This window comes from Alexandromys fortis, unplaced genomic scaffold (assembly GCF_014885135.2).
Source record: "Alexandromys fortis isolate MF-2015 unplaced genomic scaffold, M_Fortis_MF-2015_v1.1 scaffold_59, whole genome shotgun sequence".
NCBI classification, from domain to species: domain Eukaryota; kingdom Metazoa; phylum Chordata; class Mammalia; order Rodentia; family Cricetidae; genus Alexandromys; species Alexandromys fortis.
Genome location: NW_026067943.1, coordinates 9,419,670 through 9,447,065, shown reverse-complemented (window position 1 = coordinate 9,447,065; position 27,396 = coordinate 9,419,670). Strand labels below are relative to the sequence as shown.

General features: G+C 41.6%; 1 protein-coding gene across 11 annotated transcripts in view; it reads left to right on the top strand.

Moving 5' to 3' along the window:
* Erc1 (ELKS/RAB6-interacting/CAST family member 1) overlaps positions 1-27,396 on the top strand; it is a 351,181-nt gene that overhangs the window by 256,712 nt on the left and 67,073 nt on the right. For all 11 annotated transcript variants that reach the window (XM_050148588.1, XM_050148589.1, XM_050148584.1 and 8 more), the window contains one exon: positions 23,490-23,634. In XM_050148588.1, the coding sequence (XP_050004545.1) occupies positions 23,490-23,634 (145 nt within the window). The remainder of the gene's footprint in view (positions 1-23,489; positions 23,635-27,396) is intronic.

The window sequence follows — 27,396 nt, the reverse complement described above, 5'->3', positions numbered from 1 at the left end:
GCCTCCCACCAATGCTTTAACCTATGAGGCCAGCCAAGCAGTTTCTTTAATTAACCAATGAAATCAACAGATTGATATATGACACTCCCACATCAGTTATTACTATGGCATATTAAGGCATAGTTGAGAAAGTATTAGTAGCAATAGCTAGAGCAAAAAAAGTTGTTGGGAAATTCTGTGGAAAGCTGGCAGGACCTTGTATGCCATGGCCCTTATAGTTTTATTCTGGAGGCAGAGAAGGCAGGTAATATGATTCAAGCCTTATTCCGGAATGCCCAGGCGAATGCTCCAAGGCTGGATAGGAATGAGGTGGGCAACAGCAGGAGACTAGTTAAGAATCCTGGCATGAGTGTAGACTGGAGAGCTCTCAAGGTGAACGCTGAGGCAAACTGCAGGTAGAGTTTGAGGAAGCAAATGCAGTATCAGTGTTGTCTCTTCACCTGTCCCGTGTGCTATCATACAACCCCTTCCAGCCCCTAAGTCAATCAGACTTAGTATAAAGCAGCTTTGAGATATAGATGAAGAGAATAGCTGTGTTTTAATGGACAGGCCCCAGAGCGTCTGGCCTGAAAACAAATTTACAGTTCTTGGGGGGGAGGGTGGTGGGATCTCCTGTGAATAACAGGAGATCAGCAGAACCATCTGCCATCAAGCTTCATAGCAGTGGACATTTTCCATTACAACTCCGTTTCTCCAATGGAGTACTATTTGTCACTTCTTGTATTTCCCTTTTATTTATTTAATGGTAACTATTTCACATTTAAATGAAATTTAGCAACTTTGGCATTGTTTTTGTCTTTCACAGTTCAGAGCTGTGTTGCTGATTGTTTTGGTATAAAGATATTCCATTCATTCAGTCTTTGTCGTCCTCTGAGCTCCACTGGGGAATGGTGTGTCAAAAAACAAAAACCACATGTCTCCTCTTTCTGGAAGCAGACTCTCTTGGAATTTGAGAATTTTGTTACCTTGGTGTTGATACTGAGCCACTTTTAGAAAGGTTGACTGTTTGTCACTCATTAGCTGTCTCTAAAAACATCTGTGGCCTGCATTTTCACCTTCTGCCATGTCGGACAAGACGCAATTGATGGTATTTCATTATTTCATTTTTTGCATTACTAGAAAGCTTCACACATCATATACTTCCTCTAATGCTTCTCAACTACGTGTAGCTATGTTGAAATAAATGTGTATTGTGTGTGTGTATGCACCTGTGCATGCGGCACAAGCCAGAGAGCAACTTTTGGTGTTGCTTGTCAGAAGCTATTTGTCTTAGTTTTTTTAGAGTCTCACTCTTTCCCCCTTCCCCCGTTGTTGTTGTTGTTGTTTGGTTTTGGTGTTGCTTTGGGCTTTTTTTGTTTTGTTTTTTGAGGCAGGATTTCTCTGTAGCTTTAGAGCCTGTCCTGGAACTAGCTCTTGTAGACCAGGCTGACTGCAAACTCATAGAGATCTGCCTGCCTCTGCCTCCCACATGCTGGGATTTAAAGTAGTGCCACCACTGCATGGCTTTAGACAGTCTGTCTTACTGGGACACAAGGCTTGCTACTTAGGCAGTACCTCATGCATGAAGACAGTCCATACATTTCAGTAACCTAGAAAGGTGGAAAACAGCTACTACACTAGACTCCATAGTTTTCTTTCCTTTCTGTAAAGGAATATAGCGGTGCACTGTGGCATTCTGTGTCTGCAGTTAGCCGCGTGTGCATGAAATCATCTTTATTAAGTAAATTGGCCTCACTTGTGCCTAGGAAGACCCAGGTATTGCAGTTACTCCCTTGTTTATAACAACAAATTCTACACTTCTTTTCCTCCAGAGCTACATGAGAAGAAGTATAAATCATGCTAGTATGCAACTTCTCTTTGATGAGCATCTTCAACAAAATCACTTAGCATTCATGCTTCATTCTAGCTGGAAGCTGTAAGATTTGTTGTCTTTAAAGGAGTTCTCTTTGTTTTAGCCACCTTAAGAATTTTATTCAAAGAGAGAACTTATAAGACAACTTGGTATTTACTCCTTGACCTCACGTCATTAGTCCTTAAAATTCAGCAAACATGTGATCTTTACAACTGTTTTTATCTCCTTTTTTCTCAAGACTACAGCTTATGACGATCTCGGTTTGAGATATAGTCAACATAAATGATACTGGCTGCCCTATGGATCTCCATACCCAGTACACTCTGGTAGATAGGTCTGCAGATCCATTCCAGCAAGGCTCCTTAGTGGGTTACCTAGAGCAAAACTAGGTTTTTTCTTTTATCTTCTTGTTAAGAAAAAACTACTTAAAAGAGACAGATGGATATTCTATTATAGAAAGTCAGGGAAGAACAGGAGCACAGAGATATGTGGTACTGAACTCCAATCCTCAGCACCAAAGAAATCAACTCAGAAGGGCCTCATGTTGAATGAAGCCCATAGGGGTAAAGGAACTGTTCAGGGAAGTGCAGGCCAGCCCTAAGAAGCAGTGGCTGCTTAAGACCTCCTGTGTTTTTAAGTAGTTTCAGGGATGTCCAGGTGTCCTGATTTAAAGGCACCACTTCTTAAGTCAGGAAACTGTGTCTTGTTCTGAGGTCTAGTGTAATAAATACATATTCCTAGGGGATAGTACAGCTGTGCCCATGAACCATGTTACAGCCTGTGATTTATTTACACTGCTAACCACAGTTAATGGCAAATATGTAAGCCACACATGGTCTCAGGGTGGCCTTTTAATTGGCGCACAGTCATAGATCCATGAAGCAGGACAAAGGTAGAACAGTTTGTGTCATGTCCAGACTTCTCCTCTGCTGTGTGACTGAGTTGTGGAGTTGCTCCTATGCAGCCTCCTTCCTGGAGTGTAGCCATGGCTGTTCGTGTCTTGTTTTTGTCTGTCCATTCTTTACTTTGTTGCTTACAGTACCCCACACCACTCTAAGATGTCTACTGTTTTCACGAATTTCTTATCTTGGATTGGTTTATGGGAAGTAGAGGTGACTTTAAAGTTTTTCAGATTGTTGGGCTTACGGCTTTAAACAGTTTTGTACTCTAGAGCTCTAGAAAGTCGGTGTCCTAGTTTGCTTCTCTGCCGCTGTGACGGAACACTGACCTAAAACAATCTGGAGAGGAAAGGACTTGTTAGTTTTACAGATTACAGCCCATCATCACGGGAAGTCAAGGCAGGAACCTACAGGGAAGAACTAAGGCAGAGCCAATGGAGCAACTCTGCTTCCTGGCTTCTTCCATGCCTTGTTCAGCTCCTTTCTTTACAGTCTATGGCCACTGTCCAGAACTAGTACCACCCACATTAATCAACAATCAAGAAAATGCCCCCACTGATATGCCCATAGGCCAGTCTGATGGAGCAGTTCCTCTGTTGAGATTTCCTCTTCCAGCTGTGTCCAGGTTGGTATCAAGTTGGCAAAAAGTATGACAGCTAGTGATCATTCTTCCTTTCTTGTCTCTGTTAGGATTGCCTGGACCACATGGCCATAAGAATTCTGTCTAGCTCCTCCAATGTCACTGGATCACAGACTCCTAACAAAGATTCTGTTAGAACTGCACTTTCCGTTCATATGGAATAGTCAGATTTCAAGCCCAATTGTACTTGTACTTTATTAAGGTGTCAAGGTCTTTGGACCATATTTCCATTGTTTAGTTGAGTTTAAAGAGTTCTTTACTTGTTTTACATACCAATTGTCTGTCAGACACATCTTTTGCAAATATTTTCTTCTAGCCTGTTGCCTGTTCTCTTGACTGTTGAAAAACTAATACACATTTCAAATAACCTCAGGTATGATTCACTAACAAAATTTTCCAATGACATCTTGAAATTTGCATTCAAATGAATGGAACTAGAAAAAAAAAAAACATCCTGAGTGAGGTAACCCAGACCCAGAAATATGAACATGGTATGTACTTGCTCTTAAGGGGATACTAGCTGTAAAGCAAAGGATATGGAGCCTATGGTTTATGATCCTAGAGATGCTGAGTGATAAGATGAACTCTAAGGAAAACATACGTAGATCCACCTGGAAAGGGCAAATAGACAAGATCACCTAACAAAGTTGGGCGCATGGGGGTGGGGAGAGAAGGAAAGGTGAATGTCGCGGCCACCCTCGTCCCGCAAGGATGACGCGACCACCGGAGCTCTTCTCACTGCAGTTTATTCCAGGACTTTATTCACTTTCTCTCTCTTTCTCCCTCTCCCTCTTCTCTCTCTCCTTCTCCTCTCTCCTCTCTCTCTTTCCTCCCGGGCAAACCTCTCCCAGCCCTTAAGTAGGCATGGGCTGCCAATCCCTGATTGCCAGGTGGGCATTGCCCATTGGCCCACGCATATGCAAGCAGCTGATGATCATTGCGTGATCAGGCATAAGTCAGACTTTAGCCATCTCAGGAGTTGATTATACATCTCCATCAGGTGTGACACCACGCAGCTCGCTACAGGTGAAAGGGGAAGACAAGGGGAGGTGGGAAGGAGAACTTGAGGGAATGGAATAGTCAAGATGGAGGAAGAGCAGAGATGAGAGCAAGGAAAGAGAGATTTTGATTGGGGGAGCCATTATGGAGCTAGCAAGAAACCTGACTAGAGAAATTCCCAGGAATCTACAGGATGACCCCAGCTGAGACCATAAGCAATAGAGGAGAGAGTGCCCTAACTGGCCTGCCCTATAGTCAGATTGATGAGTATCTTAAATGTCACTATAGAACCTTCATCCAGCAGCTGATTGATGGAGGAAGGTCATTGGTTAAAAAAATAAAGAAACTGCCTTGGCCCATTTTATTGGTTAGAACATAGGTGGGTGGAGTAAACAGAACAGAATGCTGGGAGGAAGACGAAGTGAGCTCAGAGATGCCATGCTCCCCTCTCCCAGGCAGATGCGATAGCTCTGCTCTCTGAGGCAGACGCGATCAATGAAGCTCTGACCCAGGATGGACATAGGCTAGAATCTTTCCCGGTAAGACTGATGCTACACAGATTATTAGAGATGGGTTGATCGGGATATGAGAATTAGCCTGTAAGGGCTAGAGTTAATGGGCCAAGCAGTGTTTAAAAGAATACAGTGTCCGTGTAATTATTTCGGGGCATAAGCTAGCAGGCAGCCAGGGTGCTGGGGATGCAGCCCCACCACTCCTATTACTACAGCTGATGGAAACAGAGACCCGCAGTGGAGCACTTGGCTGAACTCCCAAAGTCCAGTTAAAGAGTGGGAGGAGTGAGAATATGAGCAAAGAGGTCAAGACCATGATGAGGACACCCACTGAAACAGCTTACCTCAACTAATGGGAGTTCACTAAGTCCAGTTGGACCTGGAAAGAACCAGCATAGGACCAAACTAGACCCTCTAAATGTGGGTGACAGTTGTATGGCTGGGGCAGACTGCAGGGTCACTGGCAGTGGCACCAGGATTTATCCTTACTGCTTGTACTGGCTTTTTGGGAACCTATTCTCTTTGGATGGATACCTTGCTCAGCCTAGATGTAGTAGGGAGGGCCTTGGACCTTCCCCCAAAGCAATGTGCCTTACCCTCTCTGAGGAGTGGATAGGGGGCAGGGTGGTAGATAGAAGGAATGGGAGGAGGGGAGGAAGTGGGAACTAAGATTGATATGTAAAATGAAAAAGATAGTTTGTCTTCTTTTTTAAAAAAAAATAATATTTTTAAAAAGCATTTTTAAAAAATCCTTGTTTTCATGGAAGGACACAATTATAAAGTAAAAACTTGTAAATATATGTGACTAACCTCCTGAATAAGAAAGGAGTTTCTTCTAGTTTTGCTTTACAAATGTCATGGGTAATTGAGAAGGAACTAGGCAGTTCAGGGTACCTCCATGGTTTAACAGTCCCTAGATAAACACAGTGAGAAGGGAGTGGGCTCCATTAAACCCCGTCTTTCAACCCAGCACTGCCTATGGAGCTCACTGTCAGTCCCAGACCTTCAGAAAGTCTCAGGCCTTCGCCAGCCTCTTTGCACACAACTCTCCTAGGGCTCACTAAACTTCAGCATTCAAGATTCAGTCCACATCTTGGCTTTCTTGGTGCTGTAGCCGTGGTCACAGGGAAGGCATTTAGGAAACAGAAAAGAAATGTGTGCTGAACTGAGCTGAACCAATAGATGGAACCGGGGTCAGAAGCTGTCGTTGTGAGTGCAGTGATGGGACAGGCTCTGAGGAAGGAGAGGAGGCGTTCATTTGTGGAACATTAAGAATGTTTAACTGGAGCATTTGACTGGAAAAGTTAGACAGGAACCAAAACAGTAGTTTGAATGTCCTCATGTGTAGCTTTTGTGTTTTCTTTCTCATAGAATAATTAGTTTGGCAGCCAGAATGTTCTTAAAATTCATCTTTTTAATGCAGAAAACATCAAATTGAAGTCTAGCAGTAAATCTCAAATAATTTTTTGTTGTCATAGTCTTAATTCTTCAACAAGTGCCTGTAGTCTGATGCAATGATGTGTGTCTGTCATCCTGGTCTACTTAGGAAAGCACAGCAGGGGGTCATTTCAGTAGTTCAGAGCAGGCAATAGACTGAGGTACCATCTCGAGAGAGGAAGACAAAGACAGATTTCTAAGTCTACTCATACTTGTTCATTGTGATCTCAGAAATTTGAAAAAATAAAAAGTAATAGTCCTAATTAGAGAATACGTCTCTTAGAAACTATAATACTTGTTTTTGTAGTCTTTCTGCTGTTTTCTCTCTGCTTCTTTCAAAATACATACAAATACCTCTACGTTGCAATGTATTTTTATTGTAGAATGGAACCATTTTAAGTTTGAGATACCCTTTCCTTCTCAGTATAAGGGCTTTTAAGGATTTACTTTTGTTGTTTTTAAATATATATATTATTTATATATAATTTAAATATATATATGGGGGGACTTGCAAATGGCAATGCAGGTGTGTAAAGAGGTCAGAGTCATCAGATCCCCTGGAGTCAGAGTTACAGTTAGTTGTAAGCACACAGCGTTGGTATTGGGAACCAAAATTGGGTCCTTTACAAGATTAGTGTGTGTTCTTAACCTTGAACCGCCATCTCTCCAGCCTCAGAATGTGAGATTTGTTTTCTTCTTAAGTTTCTATTAGTATGTGTGTTGGGGGAGGGGGGTGCATGTGTGTTTGTAGGTGCTGTGGTGCTTAAGTAGAGTCAGAAAACAACTTGTGGAAGTCAGTTCTCTTCTTGCACCATGACCTTTGATCAAATTCTGGTTGTAAGACTTGATACCAAGCACCATTTACACACTAAGCCATGTCACTGCCCCTTAAAATACAGTTTTAAGTATTATTTAAGCATGAATGTTCAATCTACTTTCTTGGTTCTCATTGTAATAAAAATCCCCGAGCATGAAAGCAATGTAACTGTCTTATCCAGAAGCATGTTTAGGTAAGACAAATAATGAATTTTACAAATTAAGAAATGAGAAGACTTTACTGTATTTTCAGGCACAATTTCCATATTGTTTTTAACATAATTTTTAGAAATGATCCTATCAGTGATGGTGGCACATGTCAGTGGGATATGCTAGAAAAGCAAGGGCAGGAGAATCATAAGTTTGAGGCCAGTCTGGGCTATAACATTGTCTTTTTTGTCTTTGTCATTAATAAAAAGGAATTTTAGAAAATGATCCTGAATTCTCCATCCTTTTATACCTGTATTTTTCTATACTTAATACAAAAACAAAAATGTGATATTTTTTTCTAGATTATACATGGCATTTGAAAAGCATCTTAGAACATATTGGAAGGAACAGGAGAGATTATCAAACTGATAATGACAGTTCTTCCTAGTGCCAGCACAGTCACTGGGCTCATCCCCACAGTTTCCCAGCAGGCGCCCCTCCCAAGCCAGTGCAGCAGAGCTGTTCTTACAAGGTTTGCATAGGAAAACTCCAGACCCTGCCTGAGGGGGTGTTCTCAGAGGTTGCCAGAAGTAAACACTAATGATTCTGCTATCTTGTCATTCATCTGATTCAATCTCCTAGCAGGACAATGTATTACAAGTACTATTAGTTGTTGGGTATGGCAGGTATCTGCGGAGGCTGTGACACCACTGGCATTCTTCCTGCAAATATCAGCCATCAGACCTGAAAGACAGTGCAAGCTAGAGAAAAGGCAAGGATGCGTCTTCAGTAGCATGGTGTGGACAGCTGGTGTGAGTGTGCTATTCATCTGAGACTAGGAAAGGTTACGTAAACAGTAGGACAGTGACAGAGTACAGGGATTAATGGTTGAAAGCATTTGGTGATTCTTAAAACAGACACTGTTGTAAATGGAGGCATTCTGAAGCTTGAGTTCTGAGAAACGATGTAAGAAAACTTTAGTTTCCTTTGGAAACAAACTTTCTGGAAAAAAAAAAAAAAAGGACAAGATAAATGGAGCAACCCAAAAGTTGTGCTTGCAACATCAGGTGCACTTTATTTTGAAGAGGCCATGGCTTCACATGGAGGAGTGGATGCTGCCATATCCTATATATGTTAAATTATTAGGGAGGCAGAGAATACATATTGTTAGAAAGTAGGGACACTAAAATGAAAGAAAATTGTCATGAACCTGCCACTTACTCAGCTTTATCTTTTGAGCATATACTTACTAAGCCTCCCGGCCCCACATCTCCACTGCAGCTTTAAGACATAGTTTAGCAAGTGCTTGATCTACTGGCGCTAAAATCACCAGTACTAATACCTTGCTAGCTGTTTTTGTTTATTGTTTGTTTGTTTAATCTGCCTTAAATTTATTAAAGTGTGTGCGTGTGTGTGTGCCTGCGTGCATGTGTACATTTTGAGGTCAGAGGATTTGGGGAGCTGGCTCTATTTTTCCACCATGTGAGTCCTGGGGAAGAATTACAAATCCTCAGACTTGACAACAAGTACTTTTATCCACTGAGCCACCTGACAAGCCCTTCCAGCTTTTCTATAAGGCAGACACATAAAAAGCAGAAGGGGATCACATATACTTACATGGATGTACATCCTTCCGTTTACTGTAGGCATGCTAGGATTACTGGTGTGCACCACTACATCCAGCTTTTTCTTGAGGGTTCCAGAGGTCGAACTGAGACATCAGGCTTGTGCAGCAAGAGCTTTTGCTCACTTAGCCATATCTGTGGCCCTCTTCTAACCTTTAGACTTGTTTTGTTATGCATTCTGTTCCCTAGAGACTTTTTATAGACTTTGTTGTATAGATTCCCAAAACTAAGCTGTTGTAAAATATTTTGCTAGTTCACCTAACATTATTGAGGCCCTAGATTCAAACACTAGCACTGAGAAAAAATAATTAAAATAACTGGGCAGTAGTGGCACACACCTTTAATCCCACTACTGGGGAGACAGAGGCAGGCAGAGTTCAAGGCCAGCCTGGTCTACAGAGCAAGTTCCAGAATGGGCTCCACAGCTACAGAGAAACCCTGTCTCGAAAAACAATGAATAAATAAATAAAGGGCTTTATTAAAGGGAAGCTGTGTGTTCACTGCCTTACTACATGGAGTGAACTGCATATGTTTTTGTCTCTTTCAGGTGGGAGTGCAGACTGGAGTAGTTTTCTTTATGAACTTGTCAGGGGTCAGAGTCCACCTCTGCTGCTTCAGTGTCCTGGTCTGTCTTCATGGCCTTGTGGTCCCGTGTGGTCACTGCAGTTTTGAACATAGTAGTTTCACCCTTGTTAAGGACAAAACCTGGAGTAACTCGCATAGCTGCATACTGTTACTGCAAACATGGAATGCAGGGCTTTACTAGGGTAACTTCTCCATATTCATTGTGAACAAAGAAGTAGCATGGAAAACTTTAGCTGGTTCCCTGTTGTTTTCTCTTCAGAGCCTTATAGGAAGTAAAAACATGACTGTAAAGGATGGTGACTAACGATTTAGGGGTAGGTGCTTCTTCCCCTGCCTAGCAGCTAACATGGTCACTGTGCACCTCAGCCAGTGGAAAATGAACAAGGGGAAGGCACCAGTTTCACTACTAAGAAGCTTCTTTGATTCGTACGTTCAAAGAAAAGAACAGGTCTATGAGGAAACGTTGTTTTCAGAAAGTCCCGTTGCTCTGATGTAGTCATGAAGATTGAGAGGCTTAGCTGCAATGTATTAAGACTATTTCCTTTTAGAAAGTAAGAATGGAAATTCAATATCCAAGTGAGTCTCAAAATAGTTCCTATGACAATTTCACACTTCATCCCCTAGAGCTGTCATTGCTAAATATACATGTAATCTCTCCCTTGGGGATTTTCAGACCCAGTTTAAAAGATGCCCTGAAGGGCTGGAGAGATGGCTCAGAGGTTAAGAGCACTGGCTGCTCTTTCAGAGGTCCTGAGTTCAATTCCCAGCAACCACATGGTGGCTCACAACCATCTGTAATGAGGTCTGGTGCCCTCTCCTGGCAGGCAGGCAGGCATACATGCAGGAGAATACTATATACTAAATAAATAAATAAATAAATAAATAAATAAATAAATAAATAAATAAATGGAAAAAAAGATGCCCTGAAATATGTATTTGTTTCTTACAATGATCTGAGAATGTATCACCCAGATTCATTCTTTGGGCCAGACTTACTAAACAATTCATTTTAACAAAAATAATAATTGGGGGCTCAGTATACAGCCCAGGGTTAGAGTGCCTGCCCCGCACGTGTGAGTCCCTAGGTTCACTCTCCAGTAGTGCATTTCCTGTATGCACACACACAGCTCACAACTTGAAGAATAGAATTAGCTTTGAAGCTGATTTCAATGAAAACTTTGCAAGGACCATTTTAGAATAACTTTGTTGTTTCTCTCACCAAATAAATTTTCTTTAAACTTACCTTTCATTTGAAGTGTAGGTAGATGTATTTCACAAAAGAAGGAAATTAAAAACTTTTACTAGATTAACTTATAAACAAATACCTTTACTCTTGAATATTAGTAAAAATGAAGCTTTCATTAATCTTAGAGTCTCCAGAATTGAGTTCATGTACTTTTTAGGCATGCTAGTGTAGTTGTGGAATGCAAACTCCACTACTTTTGCTATGACTGTGTGTGATAACTGCCTTCTGCGAGTCTTTTAATGCTTGTTACAGTCTTAACAAAGCCAGTCTTTTCTTGTCTACATACAAAACTTGGAAAGACTGCTCTGGGTACTGGGGATGTAGCTTATCAGAACATGCAAGCCTCCTGTTTTGATCCCCTATATTGTGTGTGTGTGTGTGTGTGTGTGTGTGTGTGTGTGTGTAAGAAAGAAAGAGAGCACATCCATATTATAAAGTAGATGCCCCAGTTTTTTTTAATGATCACTAACCGAAGTTTTATTTATTTATTTTTGTTTTTAATACAGAAGGAATTTTGTAACATTTTGATATATGGATATTACCTGTAAAATCCAATTAAACTATAAAAGAGCAAAGAGAAATCTTTTTAGATTACTTAGTTTGTGCATAATTTTCCTCATTCCCAGACGTAAGTTTTATAAAGAAAATATTGCAGAATATCACCAATAGTGGCATGAGACCCCTTGTATATAGCTGACACTCATCGTATTAATTGGTAATTGTATCTTTTTTTGTTTGTGACACTAAAATTACAATATCAGATCACAGGCAAGTAAGTACAGAAGTCTGGACCTGATGTGGGAGTGTCATATCAATCTGTTGATTTCATTGGTTAAGCAATAAAGAAACTCCTTGGCCCTGATCGGTTAAAACATAGGTGGGAGGAGTAAACAGAATAGGATGCTGGGAGGAAGAGGAAGTGAGCTCAGACTCTGCTCTGCTCCCAGGGAGACTCAACAGCTCTGCTCTCTGGAGCAGAGACGCCAGGCTCCGCTCTCCCAGGCAGCTCCGACCCAGGATGGACGTAGGCTAGAATCTTCCCGGTAAGCGCACCTTGGGGTGCTTACATACATTATTAGAAATGGGCTAAATTAATATGTGATAATTAGCCTAGAAGAGGCTAGATAGAAATGGGCCAAGCAGTCTTTAAATGAATACAGTTTGTGTGTTGTTATTTCTGGCATAAGCTAGCCAGGCGGCCGGGGTGCTGGGGATGCAGCCCCGCCACCCCTATTTCAACAGATGGCGCCCAACGTGCTCTACCGACTGGGCACACAGAGCTCTCTGCCCATGTGATGTAGTAGCACCTGTCCCGTACTGCTTCCCCCACTACTTAGTGAAAATCGCAGTATTAAAAAGGGCAGTGGGATGGGGACACATGCCTGTTGTACCAGCACTTGGGAGGCAGAGGCAGGAAGATCTGCAAGTTGAAGGCTAGGATGTCTATATAGGGAGTCCCAGGATAGCCAGGGCTACACAGTAGCAAGACCCTCTAGATAAAATAGAATAAATGACAGAATCAAAGTGCCACTCGAATAAAATCATTTCCAGACATCTAATGGTCTGTTTAAATACCCTCTCTGAGACACTTAGTAATTCTTTCAGCTTTCCGGTTCTGCTGTTATCAAGTGTGGGTACACCAAGTATTCATTTTGTGAAATGAACTCTCTATCTTAGTGGCTTTTCCCCTTTGGCTACCACTTGTGCCCTCTAGAGAAACTCAGATTCATTATCTCATTTCAGCAAAACTAACTTAAAGTTTTACCCTAGTAGTCATATTCTTTATAAATATATCTTGTATATTTATTAGTAAATTTTTCTGGGTTATCCCATTAATACTCACCCTGTCATCTTCAGTTGGACGTCCTCTACTTTGTGCTGCCTCTTAAATTATGGTTCCAACACTGAGCCTCACAGTCAGCCTATCTAGGTGAACCAGCCAATCTCAGTCTCAGGCCCTCCCCTTCTTGTTTCTCTCTTTCGTGGAATACAGCTTGACAAAGCTGTGGATGTCCTTCTAATGTCTGTTTCTTTCGTGTTTGCAAAACTTGGTATTACTTGCTCTGACTTGGTGCTGATTGTCTTACATGCTGCTGCACATGGTTGAGGGCAGGGAGTCTTAAAAGGATAGTAAAACACAGCTTCAAAATAAGTAAAAATGCTAGAACCATTAATGTCGCCAGAATTAGAGACTCATGGCTCAAGATGTATATGCCTGACACTCAGAACTATTCTTGGCACTTGGAGTGAATAAAACAAGGATTCTACCTTTACGGCACCTGTATTCCAGTATTTTAAACAAAGACTGGCATGTAATCCCATAGTTTCTAGAGTAGCTGGATACTCACACCACTAAATAAAAGAAAAAGTGACAAACAGTTAAGACATGTGCGGAGCAGAACATTGACAATCTTTAAAAGTTCTTGTCTTTCAAGGTCATCTTCTAGAATGAAGATACTTTGAAATTAAATATGGAATCATAATTAACATTACCTAAAAGGCGTAAGTAACTCAAGTATCTGTGAGGGAAAAATGGATTAGACAGGGATTGATGTATACATATAGTAGAATGTTATTAGATGTTGAAAAAGAAGATGCTGGTACATGCTAAAATGTGAATAAATCTGGAAAACATTCTGTTAAGCGAAATGAACCTGTTGGCAAAAGAGAATTACCGGGGCTGGAGAGGTGGCTCAGCGGTTAAGAGCACTGGCTGCTCTTCCAGAGGTCCTGAGTTCAATTCCCAGCAACCACATGGTGGCTCACAACCATCTGTACTGAGATCTGGCACCCTCCTCTGGCATGTGGGCATACATGGAGGCAGAATGTTNGTGGGGGTAGAAGGGAGGGAGGATAGAAGGGGAAGAGGAGGGGAAAAGAGGCATGGGGGGGGAAATTGAGGGAACAGGATAGTTGAGATCGAGGAAGGACAGAGATGAGAGCAAGGAAAGAGATATTTTGATTGAGGGAGCCATTGTGGGGCTGGCAAGAAACCTGACTCTTAACTGAGAGACAGCTAAACACTAGCTGACATTTCTTAGCTTACAGGATGGCCTGTGTTTTATGTCTATACTTTATGGAATACAATCCTTGTTGGCTGGGTGGCAGTCAAGACAGCTAGACCTTCAGTGGCTACTTTGGACCAGGAGATAAAACACTAAAGACTGAATAATAGAAAGACAGCAGACCCTCAGCTCCCTGACGGCTTCAGTTACTACCTGCCTCTAGATTTCTACAAGAAAGAAAAATGATGCTCCATTCTGGCTCTTGTAGCCAGATCTAATTTCAACTAATAACAGATTACTATCAATTCCTGGTTCATTGCCTAAGTGAATCTAGCCTTAAAGCTTATATCTTTTTTTATTCTATAGTCTAAAAATTCTTGGACTGGAACAATGACTTAGTAGTTAAGAGCACTCGCCACTTTTCTGGAGGACCCGAGTCTGATTCCCAGCACCCACATCAGGGTGCTTGTAACCACCTATAACTCCAGCTCCAGGGGATCTGTTGCCATCTCCTGGCCTCTGAGGACACCAGAACTTGTGTGCTCATACTCACAAATAGGCATACACATAATTAAAAATAATACTTTTTAAAAAATGTTATAAATATTCTATCACAACTTAAAATTAATATGTGAACAAACTGAAAAACTAATTGCTTGAGAAAAAAATTTAAGACAAACCATACATGCAGGCCTCACACGTATGAAAGAATTGAAGGTAACTCACAAAATGGCTCTCTTCACCATCCAAATGATGTCACTGTACAGAAGCAGATGCTGACAAGGAAGAAAGTAGTAGTCAGTGGGGGAGCTAGACCTTGACAGACACTAACTCAGCACGTAGCAGGTAGAGAAGGTTATGTCAACACCAGGGAAAGAGGTGAAACTGATGAAGGGTTGCTGAGAGACGGCAGAAAGATATGGTCCCGAGTTTAGGCCAGGCATGTGATGCGCTGAGAGACCCAAGAATGTTGACCTTACAGAAGCAGGGCAGTGTAGAATGACAGGAAAGTTGGAGATGAAACTTTAAGAACAATACAGGCCCCAAATAAATGGGTAGTAGTGGTTACAGAAATAACAGTCCCATATAGTGAAGACTACTAGAAAAGAATAACGCTCAGTGTTGGACCATAGGCAGCAAAGCACAACTAGATTATGTAGGTCCTGTCAGCCTGGGACCCAGGGGTGAGTGACCCCATTAACATGATGGTGGAGGAAATAATTGACTTAGTGCTGACATTTTACACCCAGGATATTCCGTAATATCTACATAAAAGAACAGAACACAGGTTTCAAATTTTGAGAGATCAGGTTTACCCACAGGACATGACTGTGCTTTTCACAAAGCTTAATCGGGTTGACGTGTCTTCCATACTCTAGAAAGGAGAAAATCATAACTGAGTGGACATCTTCAGGGCATGAGTAAAACCAGCAATTGTCTGGATTTTAGATAGCCAGGTGGTTAAATCACAAGACCACAGAATCAAAGTGTATGTAATTCATAATAAGAGAATGAGGATTTGCAATTTAATCTAGATTGTAGTCAATTAAACTATGCCTCCTTATCCATGTCGTTAGCATGCTAAAGCCTCCGACCTCATTCTTTCATCTGGTCTTTTCCCTAAAGTTTTTGGGCTTATAGAGCATATTGTATGTAATTCTGCAACTCTTCAGCTTGAAATTCATACTTGGAAGAGGAGGAAATGGTAAAAAAAAAAAATGTTGGTTATGTTTCTTAATTCTTACTCCTTGCACTTGAGAAGAACATAATCCTTGAGCTTCTGTGGAACACACACATGCTTAGCACGCACTCCAAATCACTGTTCTAGTCTTGCTTGCAGTTTCTGGCTTACTAGTGTTGGAAGACCACTGTGTTAAAGACGCAGAAATCATCAAAGGTGCTCAGCTTTTCATGCCTATGGCATTTGTCTCCAGTTTCTGAAAGTTGCCCAGAAGGGTTTTGGAAAGGAACAGAGGGGAGGCCTCACTATTTCCTGCTGCTCAAATGCCACAGTAGTGCACATCTTGATTCCATTAGACTTTGCAGGTCAAAGAGCAAGTTCAGCTGGTGTAGTTTACAGCACCAGGGACAGAGTGACTAGCCACTTTAATGACTTGCCTTTCTGCGGCAACTTACTGAGGAAATAGGGGTTGCTAACCACTGAAATGTTTGTATCCAGTTAACGGGGTTAACTGCGAAATAGACTCCTAACAAGTGCAGGAAGTGCACTGACATTTTGTCCTGTGATCCTGTGGGGGTTCTCCCTTGTGTCTTCCCAGTTGCTCCTTTGGGGCTCTCCAGGGAAACAGGCTGCTTGTGCTTGCAGGACTCTGGTTGGTGGCAGCTTCCTAGTTAGGAGTGCTCTTAGCGGTCAGCTTCTGTTGGTGTCCACCACTTCTCTAAAATATTCATGTTGGTGCTAGGAACTAACTTCTAGATCGCAGTTACTAGAAGAATCGCTTCTGACCATTTTTTTTTCTTTCTTGTATTTCTGTTTCCATCAGAGAGTGTCTTTCTACAGAGAAGACTGTTTTCCATAAGCAGCTACTAACTTAGAGTTCTTCTCACAGTTTATTTTTTGTTTCATTCTGTATTTTGTTGCCTCTGAAAAGCACAACATTTTAAACAGAAGTTTGGACTTTTTTTGCTCTACTGTCTACCAAGTCCCTTAGTTCAGGCTTACCATGTAGGCCTCCTTTCTGTCCGATGTATTAAGAAAACAGCAAGGCTAATTGCACCAAACTTAAAGCTGTTGATGCTGCTTACACATCCTTGCCTTGTCTTTTTGAATGTTTCCAAAGGATGTAGCTCAGTGGTGGAACTCAGTCTCCATGAGAGAAAGGGAGAGACACTCCAGTGTTTTCAAGAGCCCTTGTCCATTGTGTCACCCAGAAAGATGCAGCTTGGTCCACAGCCTGTGTATTCCCAAAAGGACGGGTTTTGCAAAAGAGGCTTTCTTCAGCAACAGGCAAACGTGAGATGCCAGCAGTCCTAGACCTCACTTGTCTCTCCGGATAGGTTCAGGGATGTTTGGGGGCATGGAAACCAGATAATCAAAGACACAGAGAAACAGTTGGAAATTGAGTGGGTGGCCTTGCATGTGGCTAGCCAGGTGTCATGAAAAGTGATGGCTTTATTGTTCTCTGACAATGAGTTTGAGGTTTGTTAGTTATCTGTTTTTTTTTTTTTTTTCTTTCTCAAGACAGACAAGTCTGTTCTCAATTTATGGTAGTCCTCCTGCCTCTGCTTCCACCCCAGGTATTTAGATTATAAGTGTGATGATTCTTCATGCCAGGCTCCAGCATGGAGTTTTGCTCCACCAGATGCTTCCAGTGGACCCAATTCCAACTAGTTTTAGCCATTACTAAGTTCCTGAAAACCTTGGGAACCCATATGGCAGAGTTACTGTCTGTAGTTAAGCAATAGGGATGCATTGCTGCCTTGGCTAGACAATGTCTACAACTGCTGAGAGTAGAAGGTCTCGATTTGGGCTCAAGGGGACACTGAGATAGACTGTCTTTTTGAATGAGAGATTGGTTTATTAGAAGAACTCTTAATGCCAAGGAAAGCCAGCATGGCAGTGGTCCTGGGGAAAGTTGAGGCCCACATGACAAAGTGAGATTGCTTCCTTACAGGTTCTAGAAAAGGAGGAGATTCTGTGCCAGGCAGGTGATGAGTCCGCAGTAAATGCTTGCAAGTTGGGCAGTCTCTGGTTCCCTGATGGCAATGGGAGAGGACTGTTTCTTGCATTCTGCAGAAAAAGTGTATGACCTTGAGGATGTGGAGGAAATGAGGAAAGGCACCCAGTTAGTGTGCAGTCATTGTACTGGATGTACAGGTTTGGGTGACCCAATAGCTTGGGGTCTGCTAGCCTAGAGCCTTGTGTGCAGAATCAGCTGTCAGGATGGGGAGACACAGCTCAAGTGTGATCTGGGCAGCATCTGCAGGGGCTCCCAGCGGAAAGCAGGTGAAGCTCCAGAGCCTTATTTGTGTTTTTTTGTTGTTGTTGTTTTTTTTTTTTGGGGGGGGGCATTGATAGGATCCGTTGAGAAGTTATTAAAATGATAATATAACAAAGAGAACAATACTGTCTGTATCCCTAGCTGTCCAAGCATGCTGTTTATGAAAGAACTGAAATTCAGTCAAAATATTTCAACGATATAGAATAATTTCACCTTTACAGGTTGTGCTTTTTTTCTTTTTTATTGCCTCTGCCAACCCAACCAAGTATGTGTGTGTGCATAAATGTAGAGGCCAGAGACTAGTCATTTCTCTCCTCCCATTATCAAACCCAGGTGGCAGGCTTGCCGGCCCTGGTGCATTTTTCCTAAATACAAAACTCAAATCACTATAATCTTTGTATTTTGTATCTAAGTAAGGTGTTGATGGTGCCATATAATTATAGTGCTGATATTGATTGGTCATTTGCTCTTGGCCTAATGGCAAGTGTGTGATCCTGACAATGAGTACACAGAAACACAGCACCCTCGCGGACAGTGCACACTTCTCATCCCAACTCCTTATGTCCTCAAAGAAAACAGATGATAACCATCACCAGGAAGCTGTGCAGTACAGTCAGACAGCTTGAGCACCTTCAGCATCAAGGTTATATTTGTTTCAGATGTTCAGTGGTCTAATTTAGACTGTCTTTTCCTTCAGTGCTGACTAGAGCCTGGTTGTGTAAGCCACCTGCCGTTTTCCCCAGTTCCACGTGTTGAGACAGTGAAAGTGATACTCGGACCCATGCTCTCTTCCAACAGCAAAACTAGTTAATTTTTTTTTATTTTCATGTCGTAAACTGATCTGTGGCCCACATTTTTTAGTATTACTTATTCAGAGTTTAGTAGATCTACTCATCCAAAATAAAATCTTAGACTATTTAAATGATAGTCTTCCAGTTTGTGGGCTCACTAAACTTTTCCATATGACTGCAGTTGAAGCTCAATTATCTTAACAAAAGTCAGAAGCAAAGTTAAGCTTCTTCAGTGCATTTTCAGACTCAGCATTTCCTGGGTCAGAACCTACAACTACTTTACATAGTTCTCCTGTAGTAACTCAGATTTGTCTCTTTAGATGACCTAGTGAAGGGTGGGTTCGGGTCCATGGGTAGTTTGTTCCCCCAGTTTGTTCCGATTGTTTGTAAGTTTCTTCTCCTTGATCTTTACTTCCTGTACATGAACTGCAGAGTAGTTAGCCAGACTGTGGCAAAGAGTAGGGTGGAAAGTGAGGCCAAATTTAGCATAGTATTGCAGTTTGCACAGAGAAACTGAAAACTCTCACCATGAAAGCTGATGTGTAGCAGTGTGCAGAGAATAGATTTATCCTATGCAAATGATCCCCAAACCCAAGACTACTAACATTGCTTTTCTTTGTACAGTCCTCCACTGAGCCTCTACCCTTTTCACCAGCTCTAGCCCGCTTTATTTTATGGAAAGGTTTTCTTTCCTAATAAACTATAGCTACGTCTACCACTGTCTTTATGTCCCTGTTCCAGTTCCTCACTGGAAGAAATACCAATGGGTGCCCACTGAGCCCCAATATCTGCCTGTAATAAAACCACTGGTAATCTGTGATGCTTAAATTATTGTTTTAAAGTATATATAAAGGTCATTGCCAACAAAGTCACAATCCTAAATGTGTATGCATTGGTGATATCAAAAACTTCATGATGTTCAGCTGTAATTCTAAGTCCATTTTCTTAAAGTTTACAAATCAGGGCTGGTTCAGTAGGTGAAGACATTTGCTCCCAAGCTTGACAACCTGAGTTCAGTTCCCATTTTGGAAACTGTTGAAATAGGAGCGGCGGCAGGGCTGCGTCCCCGGCACCCGGCCGCCCGCATGGCTAGCTTATGCCCGAAATAATTACACGGAAACTGTATTCTTTCAAACACTGCCTGGCCCGGCTAGGTCCAGTTTCTTATTGGCTAGCTCTTACATATTGTTCTAACCCATTTCTAATATTCTGTGTAGCCCATGAGCTGGCTTACCAGAGAGGATCTTAACCTGCATCTGTCTGGAGTGGGAGCATCATGGCGACTCCTCCTCTAACCTTCTTTCTCCCAGAATTCTCTTCTGTATACTCCGCCTACCTAATTTTCTATCCAATAAAATGGGCCAAGGCAGTTTCTTTATTAGTAAGAAATCATTCCCACATCATTTCCCCTTTTTCCGTTTAAACAAAAAAGAAAGGCTTTAACTTTAGCATAGTAAAATTACATATAACAAAACAGTTATCAAGTAAGAATTACAGTTACAATATTTATATCTATTTTATCTCTTACCATAACTAAGGAAAACTATAACTATTCATTCTTCAACTCCATCAAAGACTCCAGAAGGATATAATATTACCTAAGTAAACAAGAAATAAGAAAACTCTAGAAATGACAGAGACATCTCGCTGCCTGGACAGTCACCCAAAGTTCTTTGGTACCGTTGGGGCATCCATCTTCGGCCTACAGGCCCATGGTATCCAGATACATTTCCATGAAGCAGGAAATTTCAAAGACAGTTCAGTCATTTTCTGCTGTGTCCTGCAGAATGTCTCGCAGACTCTTTCATGAATCAGGAACCCCGAAAGACCATCTCACCTTTAGGCAAGTTCAGCAGTCCTCTCTCTGAGGGTTCTCTGTGTCCAGTTTATGCAACAGTCCAGGCAAGAGCAGTTTCTTGCCCAAATGACTATCCAACTCCATAAGGATCCTCTTCGATGCCCATCTTCCTCTTGAAGTAGCTGGTGCTGCCAGGAGCAGACGTGTCTCCTTGTCATGAAAAGTCCTAAGTTATTAAAATATTTTAAATGCCATATTCTGCAGTCTTTGAAAGATATGAAGAATGCCTATCTAACTGAAATATATCTCTATATATCTAGAAAATCTAATTAACATGACTACAAGCTTAACTATTAGCGATGATTATCCATTAACAACCTATATTTCCTAATTATACATTACATTTTTAAATGAACTACACAATCACAATACCTTAATCAAGATCAAAAATACATATACATATAACAAAATTGACCTTAAAATCCATACCAATGCAAATTATTCATATCTATATCATATCCCCCTTTAAATGTAAAAGAACATTTATAAACAATATTTGGGAACATGGGCGTAGTTTTTTCTCTCCAAACTGCTTCCTGCTGAATAGGGGCGTCGTTAATTAGGTCGTTCATGATATAACCTGTGTGCTAGTTTCATCTCAGTTGGCAATTGAGCGAAGCAATTTTTTGAGGGTGTTCACAGCAACCTTTCAGGAGGGCGTGGTCTATCATACCAAATCGGAATAGATGCAATCCACAGGGTCTCATCCTCTGCAAAAACAAAAGAAGACCCTCTCCAAAGCATCATATCCTTAGACCCAAATTCTGAAATCATAATACCCTCATGAAATCCATTTTGGTTTAGCTTGGCAGCCCATATAATGAAATGTCTCTCTGTACTTAGCTCCTTCACAGTCAAAAATTTTAAAGAAAACACAATGTACATAATCCAGACTCTCTGTGAATTTTCCATTTTTACGTGGCTTATTTTTCTTTATTTCTCTTAATCTATAACTATCTGTACTTCTGTACTCTGTCTCTTTAAAGACTTTACCCTTTTTCTTTTTAAGACATTAACTTTTTTATATTCTTTTTCTTCTCTTTCCCAAGCCTACGTACATTCATCCAACAGTGTCTGAATCTGTTTTATTGTGAATCTGTAATTTTTTTACTATCCAGGAGCACTTTGTTTTGCGCCTTTAAATCACTAAGCGCTTAAGAATCTAAGCTGTGACATTCCTAGGTCAAAAACAGGTACTGTATGCTGGCCCCGCCCAGTCCAACATGGCGGAGCCGCTCGTGCCTCTGATCCTTGCACATTGCACCATTAGCATGGCGGAGCTGCTTGTGCCTCTGAGCTGCGGCACACAATGTCCCCCTTTTAGGCACACAGCAGTCTAGTTGCCATCAAACAAATCGTAGCACTTTAATCCAAATGCTCCATTCATAAGCTCTGTCTCCCGCCGGAGCCAGACAGAGATCACAATGGCGGCACAGCCCAGAAAGCCGGCATTTTAAAACAGCCAGTTTTTTCCTGCTGCCGAGTCAGGACAATTTCTTTGCGGCACGCAACCCAGAAACAGCAAAAAGCTGTCTTAAATTCTCTCTCTCTCCTTTTTAAGCCCTCTCAGGTTTTTAAGTGGATTTAGCCCATCACGTCTGGGCGCCATCTGTTGAAATAGGAGCGGCAGGGCTGCGTCCCCGGCACCCGGCCGCCCGCATGGCTAGCTTATGCCCGAAATAATTACACGGAAACTGTATTCTTTCAAACACTGCCTGGCCCGGCTAGGTCCAGTTTCTTATTGGCTAGCTCTTACATATTGTTCTAACCCATTTCTAATATTCTGTGTAGCCCATGAGCTGGCTTACCAGGGAGGATCTTAACCTGTGTCTGTCTGGAGCGGGAGAACCATGGCGACTCCTCTACTAAGCTTCCTTTTCCCAGAATTCTCTTCTGTCTACTCCGCCTACCTAATTTTCTGTCCTATGAGGGCCGAGGTAGTTTCTTTATTATTACAAGACCCACCTCCATCAGGAAACAAAGAAAGAATAATCTACACATCCCACAAAGGAACAAGACAAAAGTAGCTCAGCAAGACAATTCTTTTTGTAAAAAGGGTGCAGCAAGACTCAAACTGGACTTGCAAGCCACCAGGACAGGCATTCACTTGATTTTTGTTCTAACACAGGTCATAACTGTTTCTTTTCCCCATCAGCTGGGGTCCAATCTCACAGTCTTTTGCTGTTGCCTAGTTTTTAAAGAATCAGCATGAAGGAAGAGGTAGGGGTTAAGATTTGTATAAAAATCATACAAGCTATGGGGAAATTTGTGAAATATTGGTGCTTGGTGGGCAAATTACCTTTAAAAAAGTTTTTTTTAACACCCAAGATGCTACATGATGAAAGAGAGAACAGAGTTCTGCAAGTCATCCTTGCTTCCATGCATGCATAGGCTCACGTTTTATTTATTTTTGAGTCAGGGTCTTACTATGTAGCTCTTGCTAGCTTGGTCCTCACTAAGAAGACCAGGTTGGCCTTGAATTCACAGAGATCAGCTTGCCTCTACCCCTCAAGGGCTGGGATTATTAAAGCCATGTGTTACCTTTTCAGGCCTTTTTTACTTTTTAGTTGAAAAAAAAAATATAAAAAGGAGTTCCTACATATAGTTGTAGCTTAATTTTAAAAATAAAGTTAGTGACTATTTTGTTTAGTTGGTGCAATCTTGTCATGTATATGCTTTAACATGTAATTCTTCCTGCTGATAAGTACTGTGTGTCAGATCATGGGACTATCCGTTTCAGATACTGATAACGCTAAGAAGCCAGATCTCACAGGAGAAATCTTCAGCACACACACACATACACACATACACACGGGGCGGGGGCTGGGGGACAAGAGTGTGATTCCAGCAAAGAGGCTACGCTGTGCTGCAATTTTTACCCAACTTTAGGTTCTACCCAGTACCTGACTCCTCCACGCTCTTTGTTAAGTAAACAATGTTGAACTAAATCCCATGGTATAGAACTTCCTGTCACCTCCCCACTCCCAGCACCCCCCCCCCATGAATGATGTGAAAGTCAGATGTTTTCCTTTGTTCTCCAGATTTTTTTTTATAGAACTACAAAGAATTATTTCAAGTTTGGATCGGTACTCATGTTTTCTTTCTTTTGCAGGCAAGAAGCTCTTCTGGCTGCTATTAGTGAAAAGGATGCTAATATAGCTCTTCTAGAGCTTTCGTCCTCTAAGAAAAAGACCCAAGAAGAAGTGGCTGCACTGAAACGGGAAAAGGACCGCCTGGTGCAGCAGCTCAAACAACAGGTATTAATGGTGCCTGGGGCAGAAGAGGCAGCCAGAGTGGAGCCAATGTCCCACTGCCCTTTCAAAAATGTCTTTATTACTGTGTATTTCCTTGTGTTTCGTGCTAGACATCAAATACAGAAGATTTTTGTAGAGACTTTACAGGTCTTCTATCTCTTTAAAAAAAAATCATAGAATTCTCAGTGATTGGACTAAATTAGAAGATGTCACAGGTCCTGTTTTTTTTTTTTAACAAAATGTTACAAAAATTAGTGATCAATCTTTTATTTATACTCATACTTGATTACTTATAATGTTGAACATGTACCTTCTCTGTGTTTGCATCTTTTAGGGTTCCGTTTGCTTTCATCTTATTGAGAAAAGGTCTTGCTATGTAGCTCTGGCCAACCCAGTAGTCAGTTTTTAACCCAGGCTGGTCTTGAATTCATGACACTCCCCCTGCCTGAGCTTCCCCAGTGCTGGGATTATAAGTGTGTACCACCATGCCCAGCTGTGTCTACACAATTTTGTCAGCTTCTAACAAGAGGACTTAAGTAACAGTATGATTCTGTTTCACTGTTGGTAAAGTCAGAACGGATCATCTGCAATGTCAGTGGTTACTAAGAGCTGCACTTTCCTCCAGTCTCCATGACCCCGGTCAGTGCCGGCTTCAGCTCTATGACTTGTAAACCGACTCACAGACTTCTCAGCCCCCTCTCTCCAGGACCTCTCTTCCTTGGACCACACTCTTTTACTGTCAACAGATCCTCCTAGACTCTCACCTGAATTTATTTAGCAGCATTGACCAATTATTATTAAACACTTAGTGTGTATTAGGACTTGTGACTGCTGTTAATACAGCAGACATGACCCTGAAGACGTGCACTTATTACAAGATCATCCATCCATTTATTCAGCATTGTGGATATTTTGTCACACGAGGGTGCTCACGTATTTCCTTCCAGTTATACCAGAGAACTGAAGAATAACATTTTTTTTATTACTCATTTTTTTACACATCTTCACAGATGACTTTAGCAAATCTCATTTTAAGATCCTAGGAGTACACTGGGTGGTGGTGATGTGCACCTTTAATCCCAACACTTGAGAGGCAGAGGCAGGTGAATCTCTGTGAGTTCAAGGCCAACCTATAGAATGAGTCCTAGGACGTCTAACTCTGCTTTACACAGAGAAACCCTGTCTTGGAAAACCAAAAAAGAAAAAAGAAAAAAAAAGAAAAAATATCCTGGAAGAAGTTTGTCTTTGTTCATTATTGTGAACAACTGTCAAGTTCTAGAGTGTGAGTAGAACTATGGATTATGAGTTTAGGGTTAAAATTAACGGATTAGTGATATACAAACTAAGCAGGTTGTAAATAATGTATCTACTCATGGTAAAAAGACTTCAGTGAGTTGCAATATATTTATGCTTCATTTCCCTCAACTATAAAATGAATATTATGGAACTCTTCAGAGAGCCAAGATCTTCTTGAGAAGACTAGTTAGTGCCTCAGCGCAAAACTGCGGTGTATCGGTTTCTGAGTGTGTGCCCCAGAAGTGCCTGGGAGCTGGCTGACCATCGTGTCCTTGAGCCGTTCAATCTCTGTGCCCTGCTCAGTTGACTAGAGCCCATTCCTGGGCCCATTTATGTTTCTTTTTACTTTGAAGGCTGAGCATCACTTTTTTATTTCTGAAGTCTTAATCTAGGTGTCTGCTGAGACTATTTATACTCAAGGGACTAGCACGGGGTGGGGGTATTTTCTTAGTTTTCTGTTGTGTTATAGTTTAACTTTGACCCTTCAATTCCAATTTATTTCCCTGATCCCCAAGTTCTTACAGTAAGGGGTATTTGACTGTTTCTAAGTATTTCCATGCAGTTGGGGGAAATACCCATCAATGAAGTATTGTTTTTTAACTTAATTTGTTTGTATCTTTTGTTGGTCACGTGTGTCACAGTGTGCATATGGAGGCTAGAGGACAACTTGCAGAAGTCTGTTCCGGGGAGAACTTGGTTGCCAGGCTTCATAGCAAGTGTCTTCCCCTCCTGAGTCACATCACAGGCCCCAAGTGATACTCTAAGTAATTCTTTCATGTGCTGTGTCCGTTGTATAGTTGCCAGGTGTTTGTCTCTCTGGGAATTACTAGGAGACACGACACTTTATTGTCTCCCTTCACTCCTGTTTACTGCTTCACCATGTAAAGCTGATTGCTCTGACACCACCGATTTGGACCTTGAGATAGGCCTACACTTTGATTTGGTGCATCTTGGATTGTAGCAGACCTAGCCAAACATCCACTTATCTGAAAACCAACATTTGTACATACTTTCAAATGTCTCCTGAATCCTGCTGGTATGCTGGGTCCCACAATGACAGTTGCCAGTGCTCTGTCCATATTCCATTTATAAGCTGTCTGTCTCCAGTTGTCTATGCACTCTCTGACTCCTTCCCTAGAGACATTTTAGTCCCTACTCTTAGTCTTTCACTTTGTGCCTGCTCTCCTAGGCTGTGGGACTGGCCGTGGACCACCCGGAACATGTTTATTGCTCTCCTTTCCTCCGTCTCTCACCGCAGCTCGCTCTGTTGTCTGTGGTGCTTCCTGAGCCCATTGCAACCCTTTGTGACTGAGGCATGCAAGTGCAAAGTACTCACTTCCTCCAACTTCGCTTTTGGTGCCCACACTTTTATTACCTCCAGGAGAGGAAATACAGCGTGGGTATCAGTTCTTCCTTAACAGGGGCAGATCATTTTACTTGTAAATGTTTGTCTTTCTTTTCCTATCGTGAAGATTCTACTAACAGTTGTAAATCTCCTGCTAAACATGTAAATGGTGCCATTTATTTTTCTTTAACTTACTAGGTTTTATTTTTTATTTTTTTAAATATTTATTTATTTATTAAGCATACAATGTACTGCTGGCAAGGAAGGCACCAGGTCTCATCACAGATGGCTGTGAGCCACCATGTGGTTGCTGGGAATCGAACTCGGGACCTCTGGACGAGCAGCCAGTGCTCTTACCCTCTGAGCCATCTCTCCAGCCCCTAACTAGGTTTTAAAAAGAACTTTTGTTAATGTTATTTAGAGGTTTATCAGATTTTTTTTTTTAAACTCAGATTGGGTTTTTTTAATTCTTGGTCTTAGGCCTTGACCTACCCATTGGAGCAATTTTTTTGTTTTGTTGTTGTTGTTGTCATCATTTTTTATTTTTATTTTTTTGTACATCCTGACCACAGTTTCCCTTCTCTCCTCTCCTCCCAATTTCTCCTCCTCTCTTTTTCTTCATAAAATGGAAGATTTCCCATGGATATCAACCAGCCATGGTATATCAAGGGTATGTCAACTTTTTTAAAAACACTATCTTTCATTTATTCTTTGACAGTTTCCTACATGTATACAATTTAACTTGATCACATCTACTACGAGACTCCTCAGTACACCTTCCCACGCCTTCATATGCTCCACCCACACTGAGTCCAATTAGTGCTGCCTAGTGGAATGTTGGCTTTTGTATAGGTAAGCATCGCTGTACCTAGTTCATGAGTGCAGCAGCCACATCCTGTCTGGGAACTGGTGCTTCAGAGCAGTCCTCCTCATCTCTGGCTTTCACACTCTTTCTGCTGCATCTCCACAAGTTCCCCGAGCCTTTGTGGGCTTGATAGAAATGTCACCTTTAGGATGAGCACTGAATGGACATATAGTTCCAACATTTGACTGTTGCTCACTGTGGAAAGAGCCTTCTCTGGCCAAGGTTGGAAACAACTCTAGTCTAAGGCTGTAAATATAAA